The following is a 19,325-nucleotide window of genomic DNA, read 5'->3' as shown; positions in this document are numbered from 1 at the left end:
CCACCCAGATCCTCTGGTTCAGCTGGATTGTGCTCGGTGCCACAGCTCGTGTGTGGCCGGCGTCGGTGTAGACCTTCATGGTCAGAGTGTAATTTCTGGCTCCTGATACGATTTGCTGGATCACAGAGCTGCAGAGTACGGACACACACCTCAGCTGTCTTAGACTCACAACCCTCACAACCAGTTCAAACAAGTGTCACCAGCCACCACACACCTGTCTCTGATCCTGGAGGGCATGGTCCTGATGTCCTGGTCCTGGTTGTACAAGCAGGAGAAGTCGATGTAGAATTGGTCTTGGCGAGTGATGATGTCAGAGCTGCTCTGGAACTTGATGGCGTTCTTGAAGAGCATCCGGCCGCTGTTGGCCTGCAGGGTCACGGAGGTCCACATGTTACTCAACAGTTCACTAAAAACTAAACTTCATAGATGAAGTCGAACCCACAGACGAGCTCGTTACACCGGAGAGACTCGACAGACTTCAGTCAAATCCGTATTTTCATTTCATTCATCAACTGATCTACATTTCATTCATTGTGAATGAATTTAAGAATATTAATTTATTTAATATAATATTAAGACAAAGAGGAAAAGCAGAAAATTCTCATATTTGAAAAGTGACTTAAATCATTGATCTGTTTTCAGAAGACTTGCAGGTTCATTTTCTGAAGATCAACTAATCGATTCATCGTCTCCTTAATGCACATTTTAGTCGAACCATTAAAAAATGCAGCTTTGGTGACATTTCTTCATGTAGGTTAAAGGTTGTGAAAACAATAACGCAGCAGTAAACAAAGGTAAAGGTAACGGTATCGTGGAGTCATGGCGTCCTGAGCATTGTTTGACGAAGCATCTGCTCTGGTCTGAGATGCTGGTGGTCTAGTGCGACATCTAGTGGCAGTGACGACGGATTACAGAAGCTTTAAACTGAAATCTTCCCTTCAGTCAGAGCTGCTGGAGGCAGAAATAACCCGAGCTCGGCCTGAACCCCTCTCTCTCTCTCCAAACTACCAGTTTTATGGTTAAAGTAGATGAAGCTGTTAGAGATCTGCCTCCAGTCCTTTACACACATGCATCATTGTAATGACTCACACTGACAGCACTGCTGTCTCTACTACTGTGTATATCTGTTTAATTTTGTCATACAGGCTTCACATAACACACAGGAGACATTCAGCTGATTTTACACAACAGTAGCTGCATCGTGTGTGAGCGTGAGCTGTTTCCTGCACATGAGTCCGTTTTTATGAACAGACTGAGACTGTGATCACATGGTTTTTAGAACAGCCAGTGAAAATGTAAAGAGGAGACAACTTCACTGAGCTTCACTCATTATCATCATATATTTCATAAGAATTTGACAATTCATCAACAGAAATAATGATGTTTATGTTCTCATTGTTTAATGTTGTATCCTCATGACTTACTCCTGTTTGTGATCCAGCAACAATCAGTCCAGTTGTGTTTCTGTCTTCATCCATCTGTGGTTAATTGTGGGAGTGGAGTGAGGTTAAAAAAACAGGATCATGCTACACACGTCTTTATGATTCTGACCAAAAGAATGTGTGTGAATGTTTCTGGTTTTGTGCGTTCACACAGTTGTAGGCGTGAGTTTTTATTTGTTTATTTGATAGTGACAATGCAATTTAACATGGTTCCAGAAGAGAGCATGAAGCATGTGCTGCTGATTCTCAGCTCCAGAATGTGGTGAGGCTGGTTTTAGCTCTGAAGAGCTGAAGGAACACCTGGCAACCTGCTCACCTGGTGTTTGACAGGTAGAACATTTTCATGAATCTGTGTCTGCGCACTTCATCAGTAATTATTGTCGTCACTACAGCAGGAAGCTGAACAAGAAATATGATGCTTCATATTCAGGCCTGACTGAAGGTATTTACTCAAATCTTTAACGTGCAGTTCCTTCACTTCCTGTTCTTCCTCGATGCAAATGAATATGAATATAACAATAACAATAATAATAATAATAATAACAAATGTTATTTATAGAGCACTTCCCATACATGAGATGTAGCTTTACAATAAAAAATGGAATAATACAATAAAATGAGTTTGAAATAAGGACAATCGAATTAGACAAAACAAATATAAAACAGGAAAAATAAAAACCAGTAAGAATCGTAAAACACGAGAGAATTAATTAAAAGCCAAGTTAAATCAATGAGTTTTCAGCTGTCGTTTAAAACCGTTCACAGAGCTGCGTCTCTTAAAGCTGATTGATTTTGGAGTGGTTCAAATCGCTGCACTGCCTGTTTTCCTGAGTGTGAAACTGTGTGCATTCAGAAGTCTGTAGAAGATCTGGGAGCTGGAGGATTATAGAACCAGAGCGGAGCTGCAGTGTGAGCCGGCTGAAAACAAGTAACAGGACCTCAACTCAGTTTGAGAAGCTCCTGGGCTCTGAATGAACTCAGTCTTTCAGTTGGCTGCTTCAGAAAATCAGTAAAAAGAGCAGAGCAATAATCCATGAAAGATAAATGAACATTTCATGCATTAACTCTGCAGCTGCCTTTGCTGCTCCTCATTCCCAGTATTTGTGCAGCTGCAGACCTCAGTCACAGTCACAGGCCTCAACACAGACAGAACCATGACAGGAGCTTTAGAGTTTTCATTTTAAAACATTGAAAACATCATTTTCATCATTTTAAAGCTCAGGCTTTTCTTTTTCTTTTCTCACACAAACTGGTATTTACAGATCCAGCGCCTCCACCGAGTCAGGACGTTGTCTCAGGAGTTACACTGGGGGGGGGGCATCTGACATAACCCCTCCCACTTCACAGCTCAGTCCTCCTCTGCTCAGACCTCAGGACACCGCTGGAGGACTCAGGCAGAGAGCGAACTTCTGTGGGGTCAAAAGGTCAAAAGTCACAGTGAGACGTCACACCGGACGTGACCAGAGGCTGTCGTGTTCTTCCCTCGGAGGTTCCCGCCCCCGGCAGGTCCCGGCGGTGACATGAAGCTCCCGGGACTCCTCGTGCTTTATGCGCTCGGCAGCGCGGCAGGTCAGTGTCTGAGCGCATGCGCGACAGTACAGCCGGTTACTTTGTTACCGTGAGATTCAGCGTCACGGTGAACACTTCCTGTAGGACAGTGTCACTTACACCAGGGTCAAAGTTCACTTTGAATGTCAGTTACTTTGCTAATGTTGCTAATGGAGTTCACAGATGGTGAAGTCAGAGAAATCCCCTTCAGTGGGGGGGGGGGGGGGGGGGGGGGGGGGGGGTTTCCGGTGGTGAGGAGAGAGAGAAAGAGAAACAGAGCAGAAGCAAAGAGAACATAGCTCAATGTGGAGATGTCATAATTATATAATAATAATCATCATAATTATTATTATGATGATTATTATGATTATTATTATTATTATTATTGTAGCAATGGTTGTTGAGCAGGATCATGGATCTGAGTCTGGACTCACAGATCCAGACTCTGCAGCTCCAGATGCAGAAGATCCTGCAGAAGGTGATGAGAGGAGGGAGAGGAAAACTACAGGAGAGAGAGGAAAACTACAGGAGAGAGAGGAAAAAAACTACAGGAGAGAGAAGTAAACTACAGGAGAGAGAGGAAAACTACAGGAGAGAGAGGAAAACTACAGGAGAGAGAGGAAAAAAACTACAGGAGAGAGAAGAAAACTACAGGAGAGAGAAGTAAACTACAGGAGAGAGAGGAAAACTACAGGAGAGAGAGGAAAAAAACTACAGGAGAGAGAAGAAAACTACAGGAGAGAGAAGTAAACTACAGGAGAGAGAGGAAAACTACAGGAGAGAGAGGAAAACTACAGGAGAGAGAGGAAAAAAACTACAGGAGAGAGAAGAAAACTACAGGAGAGAGAGGAAAACTACAGGAGAGAGAGGAAAACTACAGGAGAGAGAGGAAAAAAACTACAGGAGAGAGAAGTAAACTACAGGAGAGAGAGGAAAACTACAGGAGAGAGAGGAAAACTACAGGAGAGAGAGGAAAAAAAACTACAGGAGAGAGAAGAAAACTACAGGAGAGAGAAGTAAACTACAGGAGAGAGAGGAAAACTACAGGAGAGAGAGGAAAACTACAGGAGAGAGAGGAAAACTACAGGTTACTGTACTGTTACCAAAACGAGAAAAGCTGGTTGTTGAAGCCTGTTTCCTGTGGGAGGCCCCGGACACGTGTTCACGGTGGAGCCGGAGGAAGTGCCTCAGCAGATGAAGTGTTTCTCAGGTGTTTGGTGAGGTGTTCTCCCTCAGGAACAACTGAGGTTTCGGCTTCATCGTGGCCTCAGTGATGAATATAACGTGGTCCAAGCACAGGACCTTAAATGTGTTTGTGCGATTAAATAAACTAAACTATAAAAGGAATGATTAGTTCCAGGTCATACTCATCGTGTAAACCTACGTCCAGGTAAGGCTCTGCAGTCCGGCTCACCTGGACAAGTCTTCGCAGCGGCTGGCGAAGACGTGGTCCTCCCGTGTGGCCTCGCCACATCTGTGAGGCCGTCAGGTACCATAACGGTAGAGTGGTCACGGGGGGACGGTCCATCCTCATCCACGGTTCATGTTCTCCGCAACGGAGAGGAGCTGGAAAAGGAGAAATCAGAGGAGTACCGGGGGAGGACGGCCGTAACAGAGGACGCCTCTCTGACGCTGCGAGAGGTCACACGGCGGGACAGCGGCACCTACAGGTACATGATGACGTGATTCTTCTTCTTCTTCTCTGAAATTCCTTAAAAAATTAAACTGCACATTTCTGGGTTGTATTTAACGCTAAACTGTACGTCCTCAGTAGGAACGTTGATTATAAAACAAACAGTTTGATAGTTAGAGTATGAACAACAAGAACATGCAGCAGAAAGTAGCCCCCACATTTATCTTGAACCTCCCCCAGGAGTCATCTGATTCTTGTGTAATCGTGACTTGTTTCCTTTTGTTCGTCGTCCAGATGTTCCCTTCTTGGAGAGTCGTCCCTGGAAGTGTTTGTCTCTCTCTCCGTCGGTAAGATAACAGCCCCGCTGGTCACCAAGCACAGTGGCGCTCTGCTGTTGGTTCCAGTTGAACAGAAAAACTGTAAAATAAATCTATGAAATACAGTAACGGGGGGGTCACCAGGGACGTGTGTTGCATTCCAGGAGTCACATTTTAAGAGTAATCAGGAAAAACAGAAACCAGAAAGACTAATTAGCACTAAGTACAAAGTGATGAGTGTCACCCAGAGGAGCTGCAACAAAAGGCAGTCGATGTACTGAGGCGACAGGTGTGTGTGTCCAGCTCAGGTGTCTGAGGTCAACGTGACGGTGCAGCCGGCTTCATCCAATGAGCTGCTTGTACGCTGTACGTGCAGCGGCTGGGGCCCGAAGCCGCGGGTTTCTCTGCTGGACGCCAAGGGAAACGTCCTCCCTGCCAAGAACGAGGTGTCAGCTGGAGCGGACGACCTGTACTCGGTCAGGGCGGACCTGAACCTGGCAGCGGCTGCAGGTAGTTCACCCTAAACCCGATTTTCTGTCCTGTGTTTCTGTCTGGAGGATCAGGATCTGGAACCTGAAGAGGTTTCAGTGACGTTTGGTGAGAAGTGGAGGAATAGGTGATTGGTCGATTAATCAGTGAGCTAAACAGCAACAAAAAGTTAATCTGCAGCTACAAGCACGAGCCGCCTCTCTCAGGCTGAAGGAGACGTCTTCAAATGTTTGATTTTGTTCAACCAAAAGTAAAGAAAATCTAATATTCAGTTTAAATCAAGAAAAACAGCAAATCTTGTTTTTTCAAGATCGATCAGAGTAGTTGCAGATTATTTCTCTCCACCTCTGACTCAGTGGTCGTGGCTTTTTTTTGCAGGTGAACTAACACGTGGGTTTGATCAGGTCTGTCACGTCGCTGTGTCAGAGCAATTTTAACGTTTGTTTTCCTCTTTTCTTCCAACAGGAAGTGGAACCTTGATCTGCCGAGTGGAGATTCCTGCACTGAGCCTGGTGAAGGAGGAAATGATTCATATCCCTGGTAGAAAAAAAAAGTCCCTGTTTTCAGTGTTAGTGTTTGTTGGCAGCTTTGCGAGTATTTCAGATTGTTACTGTTTTTACTTGCAGATCAGTGGAGTCGCCCGGAGACGGAGGCGGGTCCTGGATACTGGGTCGTACCCATAATTGTGCTGTTTTTTTGCGTCACCGCCGTCGTCATCGTTCTTGTGTTGAGGGCTGAGGGGCGGCGGCATCTCAAAGGTCGGTCTCTCTGGTGTTTTCTGGCAGTAAAGAAGCCGGTTCGTCCGGCGGCTTCGCTCACTTCCTGTCTGGTTCTGTGTCGCAGCGTTCTGCAGCAGACTGATCCCAGAGCTGACCGGAGGAGAAGAGGGTGAGGTCATCACTCCTCCTTCTTTTTATCTCATTTATGGTGCAGCTTGTTTTCAGCTTGTTCCTGAATTTATATATTTACTATTAATAATCAACTTTAATAGATATAATCAATTACTGTCATGATGATTAAAATGCTGTCTCTGTTCTTTCCTCAGCTGAACCACTTCTTCAGCGTAAGTCTCTAACTAACATTTCATTTACAAAAGTCTTCAGTATTTTTTCTTGTCTGTCTTTATTCACAAAAGACTGATCACATCTCTTTGTGGTTGTTTTGCTTCTGTGTTACTCGGGCCCCTTCGGCCCCTGGGCCTGTGACTCGCAGACCTGATCAGCAATCCATACATGGCTCCAGGTCACATTAATTGATTAATTATAAAACAGGGAAGTACAAACAAGAATACTGTGATTATAAATGTCAGTAAATTCTATAACCAATGAATAATCGTAGATCCTGTCTCTGTTTGACTGGTGGGACCATGAAAAGGTGCAGGTGTCATCAGGAGAGAGTGACAGGTGTGCTGGTGTCTGTCCTCTGTCTGTGTCAGACTACAGAGACATCTTCCAGGTGGACACGACGGGGGCGTCTGAAGACACGGCGAGAATACACCGGGTGTCCGTCAACGGTCAGTTCACTCAGCTTTCACCTCCATTTTCCCTGCAGAAGAAGAAGAGTCGTTAAAAGATCCAGTCAAAGCTCAGACGATGCAAGATCCTGCTGTAGCTGTGGCTCTGACTCTGTTTCAGGTCAGCAGCTGGACGGAGTCACAGTTTCCGAACATCTGGCAGAGAGAGACCTGAGCGAGATGAACAAGTACAAAGACGTCATCAACCGTGTGGGAGCAGCGTACGTACACAGCCGCAGCACAGGGCGCTGGTACTGCTCTGTGTGTAGTGTGTCTCTGTGGTCGTTGTGTGTCTCTGTGGTTGTGTGTCTCTGTGGTTGTGTATCTCTTTGTGGTTGTTGTGTGTCTCTGTGGTTGTGTGTCTCTGTGGTTGTGTATCTCTTTGTGGTTGTTGTGTGTCTCTGTGGTTGTGTGTCTCTGTGGTTGTGTGTCTCTTTGTGGTTGTTGTGTGTCTCTGTGGTTGTGTGTCTCTGTGGTTGTGTGTCTCTTTGTGGTTGTTGTGTGTCTCTGTGGTTGTGTGTCTCTGTGGTTGTGTGTCTCTTTGTGGTTGTTGTGTGTCTCTGTGGTTGTGTGTCTCTTTGTGGTTGTTCTGTCTCTCTGTGGTTGTGTGTCTCTTTGTGGTTGTTGTGTGTATGTGTGGTTGTGTGTCTCTTTGTGGTTGTTGTGTCTCTCTGTGGTTGTGTGTCTCTTTGTGGTTGTTGTGTGTCTCTCTGTGGTTGTTGTGTGTCTCTTTGTGGTCGTTATGTCTCTCTGTGGTTGTTGTGTCTCTCTGTGGTTGTGTGTCTCTGTGGTTGTATGTCTCTTTGTGGTTGTTGTGTCTCTCTGTGGTTGTGTGTCTCTTTGTGGTCGTTGTGTGTCTCTTTGTGGTCGTTGTGTGTCTCTGTGGTTGTTGTGTCTCTCTGTGGTTGTGTGTCTCGGTGGTTGTGTGTCTCTGTGGTTGTGTGTCTCTTTGTGGTTGTTGTGTGTCTCTGTGGTTGTGTGTCTCTGTGGTTGTGTGTCTCTTTGTGGTTGTTGTGTGTCTCTGTGGTTGTGTGTCTCTTTGTGGTTGTTGTGTGTCTCTGTGGTTGTGTGTCTCTTTGTGGTTGTTCTGTCTCTCTGTGGTTGTGTGTCTCTTTGTGGTTGTTGTGTGTATGTGTGGTTGTGTGTCTCTGTGGTTGTGTGTCTCTCTGTGGTTGTGTGTCTCTTTGTGGTCGTTGTGTGTCTCTGTGGTCGTTGTGTGTCTCTGTGGTTGTTGTGTGTCTCTGTGGTTGTGTGTCTCTGTGGTTGTGTGTCTCTCTGTGGTTGTGTGTCTCTTTGTGGTTGTGTGTCTCTTTGTGGTTGTTGTGTGTATGTGTGGTTGTGTGTCTCTGTGGTTGTGTGTCTCTCTGTGGTTGTGTGTCTCTTTGTGGTCGTTGTGTGTCTCTGTGGTCGTTGTGTGTCTCTGTGGTTGTTGTGTGTCTCTGTGGTTGTGTGTCTCTGTGGTTGTGTGTCTCTCTGTGGTTGTGTGTCTCTTTGTGGTCGTTGTGTGTCTCTTTGTGGTCGTTGTGTCTCTCTGTGGTTGTTGTGTCTCTCTGTGGTTGTGTGTCTCTGTGGTTGTATGTCTCTTTGTGGTTGTTCTGTCTCTCTGTGGTTGTGTGTCTCTTTGTGGTCGTTGTGTGTCTCTTTGTGGTCGTTGTGTGTCTCTGTGGTTGTTGTGTCTCTCTGTGGTTGTGTGTCTCTGTGGTTGTGTGTCTCTTTGTGGTCGTTGTGTGTCTCTGTGGTTGTTGTGTCTCTCTGTGGTTGTGTGTCTCGGTGGTTGTGTGTCTCTGTGGTTGTGTGTCTCTTTGTGGTTGTTGTGTGTCTCTGTGGTTGTGTGTCTCTGTGGTTGTGTGTCTCTTTGTGGTTGTTGTGTGTCTCTGTGGTTGTGTGTCTCTGTGGTTGTGTGTCTCTTTGTGGTTGTTGTGTGTCTCTGTGGTTGTGTGTCTCTATGTGGTTGTTCTGTCTCTCTGTGGTTGTGTGTCTCTTTGTGGTTGTTGTGTGTATGTGTGGTTGTGTGTCTCTGTGGTTGTGTGTCTCTCTGTGGTTGTGTGTCTCTTTGTGGTCGTTGTGTGTCTCTTTCTGGTCGTTGTGTGTCTCTGTGGTCGTTGTGTGTCTCTGTGGTTGTTGTGTGTCTCTGTGGTTGTGTGTCTCTGTGGTTGTGTGTCTCTTTGTGGTCGTTGTGTGTCTCTGTGGTTGTGTGTCTCTCTGTGGTTGTGTGTCTCTTTGTGGTCGTTGTGTGTCTCTTTGTGGTCGTTGTGTGTCTCTGTGGTTGTGTGTCTCTTTGTGGTCGTTGTGTGTCTCTGTGGTTGTGTGTCTCTTTGTGCTCGTTGTGTGTCTCTGTGGTTGTTGTGTCTCTCTGTGGTTGTGTGTCTCTGTGGTTGTGTGTCTCTGGTTGTGTGTCTCATGGTGTCAGCAGAGCAGCTTGTGTTGTTTGGATGTGGCAGTAGCTTGTGCTGTGGGCGGTGCTGTCTGTTGGACGGATGTCAGTATCCACCAATAGCAGAGCAGAAAAATCTTGACAGCTGCTGTGATTTGCTGCAGACAGGGAGTCCACCCCGCCCTGATCGCTGCCATCATCTCCAGACAGTCTCTGGCTGGGACCCTGCTCAATCCAGACGGCTCCGGAAAGTTCTGCTCAGATTGTTTCGGCCTCATGCAGGTGGATTATAACATTATAATATATAATATTTTCAACATGTGTCTGGTTTTATAAGATCTACTGAGCAGGATCCTTGGAGGAGAAATATTTGACATTCATCAGCGACATCTGCAGGTTTATGAGCGAGGTGTCGCTCAACCTGGATTTGTTTCTAATCTAAAGCTGTGCTGTGATTTTTTCCATTTATTTTATACATTGCGTGAACTCAGGTGGTTTGTGGGAACTCGTTGGATTGAGGACTTCCCAGCTGACGCAGTGTGTGTCTCTTTGGTGCAGATCAATAAGGCTTACCACGATGTGAAGGGTGAGCCGTACAGCCAGGAGCACGTGCAAGAAGGAGTCAAACTCTTGGTCGAGGCGATCCGGACCATGTGGAAGGAGAAGAAGAAGTGGACCCCGCAGCAGCAGCTGAAAGGTGAACTCGTGGACGACTGCTGCCTCCTCTGAGGATTTTACTCTGAGAATCCAACAGTTAGAGTTTGTGGATTTTACACAGCCGTTAAAAATAAGATTATGAGAGAAACCTGCGTCTCGTCACGTTTGTGTCACTGAACATTCACTTTGCTGTTTCAGGAGCGTTGGCTTCGTACATCGCAGGTCCAGAGCGCATCCTTCGTCTGGAGGATGATGAAGACGTGGACAGTGAGACGCCGAACAAAGACTTCGCCAACGACGTGGTCGCCAGAGCACGCTGGTTCGCCGGCCGAGGCTTCGCTTTCAACACAGAAAAGTATTGATATCCAGTAGCTGTTCCGGAGTTCACTGTCCCTGTATCAGAGCTAAGCTTTGAATCTCCTAAATAACCAGCGAGGAGCTCTGAAGTGACTCCGTCATTTATTCCGTCCAAACTTTCAATGAAGTAAAAAAAAAAAGTCAAAAAGTAAAAAATTCAATAGCTGTTTGTGTATATGAAAATTTCAGCAGTTTGCCTACATTTTTCAAATTAAAAGTCCTGGTTATTAGAACAATCATAGCCAGGTACAGGCCAAAAACATCACCCTCATCAACATGAAATTTCAGTTATTCAAATCATTTCATTGACTTTAAGAAGACATAGTAATGTAATATTTAAAAATTACGTATTTATTTGATGTTATAGTTATTTTCAGACAGATTCCAAAGAATGACCCTTTTAAAACTGTCCCTGACGGCGTTTTAGTGTCAAAGCACAGTCCATCTTATCAATAATGTATAAATTATTAAAACTATGACTTAAATATCAAAAGATGAATTAACAAGAAGAATCTGGTAATAACAATAACACTGTCTGTTTTCCTCTCCATAATTTCACGTTTTCTTTTCTCATAATGTCTAATAAACTTAACAGACACACACTCAGGGAGGATATTCTGTAATCTACCTGAATTCATTGTTAAATTAATACGTTTATGTGTTTGAACACATCTGTGCTTGTGGGACATTAAATGAAGACAGCAGCCGTTAAAGTCTGTAGATTTATTGTAATATCAGTGAGAATATTACAGCATCTGACACGTTGGTTCTTCACAGTATAAAATAAATGTTTACGTGGGAGACAGACTGAATAGTGAGAAAACTTTCTGTATTGTTTGTGCAGTTTTTTTTCCAAGAGTTGAAATGATAAAAGTTAGAGAAGGAAGTTCAGGAGATCTGGATCTGAAAAACCATGAAGGCCTGACTGGCCCAGTTTGCCCCTGCAGTGGAAACCAGTCCAGAATAAACTCAGGTGATCTGCTACTTATTTCTTCTTTGATCACTGATGGTCCCCGTTACTAAGGGCATTATAACATCTGCAAGTAATAAACTGTAAAGCTACATGACTGTGGACTTCAAGTGAATTTAAGCAGTTCCCTGAGAAAATCCTCTGGAAACCATAAAATAATTTCTGTGTCCACTTTTACCTGCCTCAGTTTTCTCAGGTGAGGTTTGTTAAAGCAGCAGTAAAGCTGTGGAGAAACACAAACATCAGTGTACAAAAAGTGATTCATGCTTCATGTAGTTTATAAAACACAATCTCATTTATTTACAATGTTTAAATACTTCTCCATGTGGTAGCTTTAAATGTTAGAGCTCAATATTCTCATGCAGGATTGAAACTGAGAGACACTGACAGGAAACAATGCAACATGGAACAACATAGTTGCCAGTGACATTGACCGTGGTCACACGGAAAACAGTCATTTTGGTTTGTTTTTTTTTGTTTGTTTTTTTGTTTTTATGTTAACGTTGTCGACCTGAGTTTGTTTGGCTGCACTGGAATCAGTTACAGCCGCTGATCTAAGTCAGTGTTTGCCGTAGCATTAGATGTCATCAATCAACCACAGCTGACCTCTTAAGAATGTAACATTTACATTTAATACCAGGAGTTGACCACCAGGGGGCGAGGATGGAGGGACAATCCTGCTAAGATAACATTCAGAATGTGAATCATGCATCTGCCCAAAACTAGAAATACGGAAAATAATCTCAATAGATGGTTTAATTATTTTAGATGTAATTTAGCAGGCAAGAGTTTCTAAATTATTAGAAAATATAAATAATTATAATGAATTCAAAATAAAAAATGAGAACAGTGTTCATATAAAAATATAAAAATTATGATGGTGAAAAATAGCTTAAACAAATGACTGGAAAGACTAAAAATAATAGATTTTTTTCTAAATTGTGATCTTAAATAGAATCTAGATGTTTATCTTCCTTGTTTTGTTTTTTTTTTTAAATAACAAAACCTTCAATGAGAAAGTTTACCAAAATTAAATACTATAGAATAATCTACAAAAGATGTAAAAAACAGAATGAATCAGATAATAGCAGCTTTGAAAAACAAAACTTAGGAAAACCTTTTTACTAAGAAGGTTTAGATCTTTCCCAGTGAAACTGAGGAACTCATATCCTGAAGTCGACATGATGCCCCACCCCCGCAGAACCAGCTCAGAGCAATAAATGCAGGATTTCTTCTGCAACAGCAGAATCAGACAAACTGCTTGGGCTTCTGGTTAGAGGTGGCGGTGGCTTGTGGTGGGAGGGGCTTGTGCTTCTCTGATGACTCTCCCTGGTCTCCGTGGAGATTAGGAGGGGCCTCAGCTGCAAGTAATAAAACAATCAGGCATTTTTTTTTCATTTGACGTTTCCCTTTTGTAATTCACGCGTGTGTTCTTCTGGTTTTACGATTAAAGTTACAATTTTATTTAGATCAAACGTAAATTTTAAGTGCTTTGTAAGCTTTGAATCTCCTAAATAACCAGCGAGGAGCTCTGAAGTGACTCCGTCATTTATTCCGTCCAAACTTTCAATGAAGTAAAAAAAAAAAGTCAAAAAGTAAAAAATTCAATAGCTGTTTGTGTATATGAAAATTTCAGCAGTTTGCCTACATTTTTCAAATTAAAAGTCCTGGTTATTAGAACAATCATAGCCAGGTACAGGCCAAAAACATCACCCTCATCAACATGAAATTTCAGTTATTCAAATCATTTCATTGACTTTAAGAAGACATAGTAATGTAATATTTAAAAATTACGTATTTATTTGATGTTATAGTTATTTTCAGACAGATTCCAAAGAATGACCCTTTTAAAACTGTCCCTGACGGCGTTTTAGTGTCAAAGCACAGTCCATCTTATCAATAATGTATAAATTATTAAAACTATGACTTAAATATCAAAAGATGAATTAACAAGAAGAATCTGGTAATAACAATAACACTGTCTGTTTTCCTCTCCATAATTTCACGTTTTCTTTTCTCATAATGTCTAATAAACTTAACAGACACACACTCAGGGAGGATATTCTGTAATCTACCTGAATTCATTGTTAAATTAATACGTTTATGTGTTTGAACACATCTGTGCTTGTGGGACATTAAATGAAGACAGCAGCCGTTAAAGTCTGTAGATTTATTGTAATATCAGTGAGAATATTACAGCATCTGACACGTTGGTTCTTCACAGTATAAAATAAATGTTTACGTGGGAGACAGACTGAATAGTGAGAAAACTTTCTGTATTGTTTGTGCAGTTTTTTTTCCAAGAGTTGAAATGATAAAAGTTAGAGAAGGAAGTTCAGGAGATCTGGATCTGAAAAACCATGAAGGCCTGACTGGCCCAGTTTGCCCCTGCAGTGGAAACCAGTCCAGAATAAACTCAGGTGATCTGCTACTTATTTCTTCTTTGATCACTGATGGTCCCCGTTACTAAGGGCATTATAACATCTGCAAGTAATAAACTGTAAAGCTACATGACTGTGGACTTCAAGTGAATTTAAGCAGTTCCCTGAGAAAATCCTCTGGAAACCATAAAATAATTTCTGTGTCCACTTTTACCTGCCTCAGTTTTCTCAGGTGAGGTTTGTTAAAGCAGCAGTAAAGCTGTGGAGAAACACAAACATCAGTGTACAAAAAGTGATTCATGCTTCATGTAGTTTATAAAACACAATCTCATTTATTTACAATGTTTAAATACTTCTCCATGTGGTAGCTTTAAATGTTAGAGCTCAATATTCTCATGCAGGATTGAAACTGAGAGACACTGACAGGAAACAATGCAACATGGAACAACATAGTTGCCAGTGACATTGACCGTGGTCACACGGAAAACAGTCATTTTGGTTTGTTTTTTTTTGTTTGTTTTTTTGTTTTTATGTTAACGTTGTCGACCTGAGTTTGTTTGGCTGCACTGGAATCAGTTACAGCCGCTGATCTAAGTCAGTGTTTGCCGTAGCATTAGATGTCATCAATCAACCACAGCTGACCTCTTAAGAATGTAACATTTACATTTAATACCAGGAGTTGACCACCAGGGGGCGAGGATGGAGGGACAATCCTGCTAAGATAACATTCAGAATGTGAATCATGCATCTGCCCAAAACTAGAAATACGGAAAATAATCTCAATAGATGGTTTAATTATTTTAGATGTAATTTAGCAGGCAAGAGTTTCTAAATTATTAGAAAATATAAATAATTATAATGAATTCAAAATAAAAAATGAGAACAGTGTTCATATAAAAATATAAAAATTATGATGGTGAAAAATAGCTTAAACAAATGACTGGAAAGACTAAAAATAATAGATTTTTTTCTAAATTGTGATCTTAAATAGAATCTAGATGTTTATCTTCCTTGTTTTGTTTTTTTTTTTAAATAACAAAACCTTCAATGAGAAAGTTTACCAAAATTAAATACTATAGAATAATCTACAAAAGATGTAAAAAACAGAATGAATCAGATAATAGCAGCTTTGAAAAACAAAACTTAGGAAAACCTTTTTACTAAGAAGGTTTAGATCTTTCCCAGTGAAACTGAGGAACTCATATCCTGAAGTCGACATGATGCCCCACCCCCGCAGAACCAGCTCAGAGCAATAAATGCAGGATTTCTTCTGCAACAGCAGAATCAGACAAACTGCTTGGGCTTCTGGTTAGAGGTGGCGGTGGCTTGTGGTGGGAGGGGCTTGTGCTTCTCTGATGACTCTCCCTGGTCTCCGTGGAGATTAGGAGGGGCCTCAGCTGCAAGTAATAAAACAATCAGGCATTTTTTTTTCATTTGACGTTTCCCTTTTGTAATTCACGCGTGTGTTCTTCTGGTTTTACGATTAAAGTTACAATTTTATTTAGATCAAACGTAAATTTTAAGTGTAAATTTTGTTTATTAGAATCATGATCGACATCCAAAACAAAACTGACTTCACTAAAAAGTAACTGTGACTGATTCTACATGGAATATCTCCGTGCTAACGACACCAGACCCCTGATGAATGGGGAGTTCTTTGCCCCCAAATAAGTGTTAAAACATCTTTTTTCCCCACTGGTTGTACATCCACTACTCATGCGTAAGGTTTCACGACACCAACGATTGGCTGTTTCAGGGGAGGGGCAGGACATGTGTCATACAACCACCATCTTTGGAATTCAAGACTTTTTTATTCAGGATTCTCTAAGTTGTTTATCTCCTCCCGTATAACATCTCGTATCATCAACAAATCATCATGATAATTTCCCCGAATCAAAGTGATGACTTCAAAAAGCTTTTTTTGTTTAACAAATACTCAAAAACTTTTACCATTATGTAAAACTCATAAAAGTATTAAATCTTCAAATTGGGGAAGGAGAACTAACACGTTTTTGGGATTTTAGCTTGAAAATTAAACGAGTCCTCACAAGTACAAACGTGTGTGTGTCTTACTCTGTATCTTGGACAGAGCGTACTCCAGCCCCTTCATGGCTTTGACTTGGTTACTTTTAAACCTGGCGAGACCAAATTCCTGGAGGAAAAACACAAAAGAGTTAGACAGAGAAACTTTACCTACACCTCTGTTTAAATGTGGGTTTGAGATGCTGAACCAATTTCAGCTGTACACCATCATAGTGAGGACTTATCTGCATTGTGAGGACATTTCTGACTCGTACCCACTACTTGAAAGGGCTGTTTGAATTGGTTAGGGGTGGGGTCTTCACACGTATAGCAAGACAAATGCATGTGTGTGTGTGTGTGTGTGTACCTGTATGGGCCGGGCGAGGCCATAGACAGCTGAGGAGATCCAGGCCTCCCTCCTCAGTTTGGTCCAGGTAGGCCGACTACGGTCCTCTCCAAACGAACACCGCTCTACCACCGTCTGAGAGGCGGACACAACAAATACTGTACAATATGAAGCCGACACTTTTTAAAAAAAATTCATATCAGTGTTCAAACTTGGGGAAACAAGGGGGGGGGGTTATCAAGTCATCCAACAAGCAGTTCCAAGAAGTCGCCCACTGACCACAACGTCCTCGGATCAAATCTGACCACAGACCTTTGTTGGATGTTGTTCCCCAACTCTCTCACTTCCTGTCACCTCTCTTCTAAGGTATAATCTTCCCCCCGAAAGTAATGATTTAAATTCTAACCAATGATGTGTTAGTTCAAAGTAATTTGAACTTTGAACTGGGCAGGTGGTGCGTACCTGGACAGATCGACCACAGCTCTGACAGATAATGGTAACTAACTCGTAGCGTCTCACCATCAGTGTGTTGTGGTTGAGGTTCCAGGTCTTGGTTGTAAGTGTGTGTCTGTGTGGGTCCACAATGGAGTCCTCTAGGACGTAGACTGCCCGGGCCATGTGGGTGGGGAAGACATGCTCCGCCCAGCTCGGCAGCCGGTTGGTCTTTGTCAGCAGTCGCCGTGACAACAGGTGGTTGCTGGGGGTGACCTCACGGTACAGGACATCCTCAGTGAGGACATGGGTGCTGAAACATAAAAACATACAGATTTATATCTATGGTATATGTGCATATGTGTCTCTATTTGTGAGGGTCGATGATATAAAAAGACCTTAGGGACATTTTTAGAAAGACAGGAAATTGAGGACATTTTTAAAAGGTAAAGACAAGTTTGGAAAATGAGAACCTCCTTGAATAGTGAGGACATTTTGTCCAACCCTTATTTCTTCTAGGCTGTTGGAGGGTTGAGGTTATAGTTAGGTTTAGGTTCAGTTTAGAGTAAGGTCATGATTAGGGGCTTGGGCGGTGGGTCTTAAATTCTTAAACTGGGGGGGTGTAGTCTCGCAGGAAGAGTGACGCAGAGAGAGGCCAAAAAAAAAAAGCTTGTTCTTGCAGGTGAACTTACATTTTTCATCAACTTGCGTCAACTTGCGCTGACATATCATAACAGGCTTTTTTCACTACTTCCTGTCATTTACTTTGGCAAAATGATTAATGGGGAGATATTTGGCAGATTGATCGGTTATGAACAGAACAGCTCCTGTTACCTGTATGGGTTGGGGTAGCGCTGCCAGAAGGCCGCCAGCACCTGATGCCACGGACTCTTAATGTCGACCTCACTGTGGAAATACCTGCCCATGTCTACACAAACACAGACAGAGCGTATAGACAACTCATGCAGGAGCTGTGGGGAAAATCAATGACAAAAATTATTATTACAATCATTAATAATGGTATTACAAATCTATTTTCTAAGTCTGGTGATTTTCCAGAGCTTCATTATGTCGTAGATTTTTTAAAAGAAATTATATTGAAATTAAAATGGCATTGTGAGGCTAAAACAAGTATTTGATTGAAAGAAAATTTATCATTAATAATTTTAGTAATTACAACAACACCAGAGAATCAGCAGCAAATGTGCCATTTACTATTATGTGAAAGAAAAGCAGCATCTAGTATTTGACTAATGACGGCCTGGTCAGAAAAAAAATTAAAATGATGAAGAAAGGTGGAAAATGCCAGGACAAATTTTCATAACCTTCCTGTAATGTAAATTGTTTGTTTTATCTGACCAACAAGCCACAACCCCCAGATTTTCAGTTTACTACCATATATGTCAAATTCTCACTTCTGTAAAATTGGAACAAAAATGTTCATTGGTTCCAAAAACATTAGTAAAAAGATTATTCTATTATTAAAATTGTTGCTGATTAATTTTCTGTTGAGATGCTATACACTGAACTTTGTCATTTGTTTAAAAGCATCATTTAGGAGCAGGAGGTCCTGACGCAGAAGAAAACGCATGCGTTGGCCGGGAATCGAACCCGGGTCAACTGCTTGGAAGGCAGCTATGCTCACCACTATACCACCAACGCCTCTGACGAGCCGCGGGCCCCGGCCTTTCTATTTGTTGTTAGACAAATCAGATCATTAAATGCTCCTACAGTATGTTTTGATATTCGTATCTAACATCGCGGGAGTCGTTTTCCGTTAAATAACCTGACACTGACTTTACTGACTGTGCTGCCGAAGCTGGTGCATGACACCGACACCGTGTGTTGTAATGTGTTCATCTCAGCCCTTGTTGCTGGTCCGTTGTTTGCCCTGGTTAGATGTTGTGTGTCGGTGAACGTGTCGGTGAACCGCCGGTGAACCGCCGGTGAACGTGTCGGTGAACCGCCGGTGAACGTGTCGGTGAACCGCCGGTGAACCGCCGCCGACCCTCGCGCGAGGCTAACGTCCATGGCGGCTAACAACTCGCTGCTAGCCGGCTGCTGCTGAGCGAAGTCAGCTTCCGCTTCGACAGTCGAGGGGAAAGTTCACGGACAATACTGAGAAACCGTGTCATGCTTTCATTAATTAAACACCCCGTTCACCAGTTTAACAGCGGGTCTCAGGCCGAGGTAACCGGGAGGTCTAATGCCAGGACAGCGAGAGCTCACTCCGGGAGCTTCCCTCACGGGCTCCTTGCCGTCGAAGCGGAAGCTGACTTCAGCGCTGAGAGTTTGTACAGCATTACATCGCTGTCGGTTCAACCAGCGGATCTCACACATGAAGCCCATGATAATGTTCCGGGCCCGGTCGGCGGTACCGTCCAGCCTCAGGAGTTGGCATTAGGTCAGGGGTCGTGTTTTCTGGCAGCGCTGCTCCAGCGGGAGCCGAAGCCGGTGGTGCGCTGAGCCGTGAGCTCCGGCGGTGCAGAGCCCAGGTTTCTGAGGCTGCTGTCCGATAAAAGTACAGCGAGTGAACATCTGACCGCAGCCGATGAGCGGACAAACCTGCAGCCTGTAGTCCGTCAGCGGGTCAGCTCCGTGTCCGAGCCCGGGCGGGCGCACAGCGGCAGGGAGCGTGAAACACAGCGGCGGCTCGGTGGAGGTTTCGCTTCGCAGCCGCGGCGACAGGGAAGCTGGAGTCAGGCGATCACAACACCGACGTAGGTCCCGCTGCCCTCCGCCAGAGGGCGGGAAACAGCCTCTTCTGAGGTAGGAGCGTGTGTGTGTGTGTGTGTGTGTGTGTGTCTGTGTGTGTGTGTGTGTCTGTCTGTGTGTGTGTGTGTG

The 19,325-nt window shown here is 43.3% G+C and overlaps 3 protein-coding genes and 1 non-coding gene across 9 annotated transcripts in view; 2 read left to right on the top strand and 2 right to left on the bottom strand.

The window, feature by feature from the left end:
* The first annotated feature begins 2,805 nt into the window (after positions 1-2,805).
* LOC139606598 (butyrophilin subfamily 1 member A1-like) lies at positions 2,806-11,394 on the top strand. The gene is made up of 13 exons (XM_071458854.1): positions 2,806-3,011; positions 4,381-4,660; positions 4,918-4,970; positions 5,244-5,450; positions 5,895-5,969; positions 6,056-6,187; positions 6,273-6,317; positions 6,475-6,492; positions 6,865-6,942; positions 7,064-7,163; positions 9,481-9,598; positions 9,875-10,013; positions 10,172-11,394. Exons 1-13 carry the CDS (start codon positions 2,963-2,965, stop codon positions 10,333-10,335), a joined length of 1,458 nt encoding a protein of 485 aa, XP_071314955.1. The 5' UTR covers positions 2,806-2,962; the 3' UTR covers positions 10,336-11,394.
* Positions 11,395-13,455: 2,061 nt separating this feature from the next.
* Positions 13,456-19,179, bottom strand: LOC139606600 (PRELI domain-containing protein 1, mitochondrial-like). 6 transcript variants are annotated; one of them, XM_071458857.1, is made up of 6 exons: positions 19,047-19,179; positions 17,316-17,452; positions 16,569-16,794; positions 16,071-16,184; positions 15,755-15,833; positions 13,456-15,078 (listed from the first exon to the last, which is right to left on the bottom strand). In XM_071458857.1, the coding sequence occupies exons 2-6, from the start codon at positions 17,405-17,407 to the stop codon at positions 14,966-14,968; spliced, it is 624 nt and encodes a 207-aa protein (XP_071314958.1). In that variant the 5' UTR covers positions 17,408-17,452; positions 19,047-19,179; the 3' UTR covers positions 13,456-14,965. The 6 variants fall into 6 exon arrangements, with proteins under 6 accessions (XP_071314958.1, XP_071314963.1, XP_071314961.1 ...); XM_071458862.1 differs by having other exon boundaries at positions 17,316-17,409; positions 19,047-19,165; XM_071458860.1 differs by lacking the exon at positions 19,047-19,179 and adding an exon at positions 18,645-18,746 and having other exon boundaries at positions 17,316-17,409.
* On the bottom strand, positions 18,072-18,143 carry trnag-ucc (transfer RNA glycine (anticodon UCC)). The gene has a single exon. It is a non-coding gene; the product is annotated as a tRNA-Gly (tRNA).
* The window catches only part of LOC139606599 (CXXC-type zinc finger protein 5-like), a 14,893-nt gene continuing 14,682 nt past the window's right edge, over positions 19,115-19,325 (top strand). The window contains exon 1 of the mRNA XM_071458855.1: positions 19,115-19,250. The gene's annotated coding sequence lies outside the window, so the exon portion shown is untranslated. The remainder of the gene's footprint in view (positions 19,251-19,325) is intronic.

This window comes from Trachinotus anak, unplaced genomic scaffold (genome assembly GCF_046630095.1).
Source record: "Trachinotus anak isolate AG129_WGS33_773 ecotype Australia unplaced genomic scaffold, CSIRO_AGI_Tana_v1 ptg000023l, whole genome shotgun sequence".
Classification (NCBI taxonomy): Eukaryota; Metazoa; Chordata; class Actinopteri; order Carangiformes; family Carangidae; genus Trachinotus; species Trachinotus anak.
This window is presented reverse-complemented; position numbering and strand designations above follow the sequence as displayed.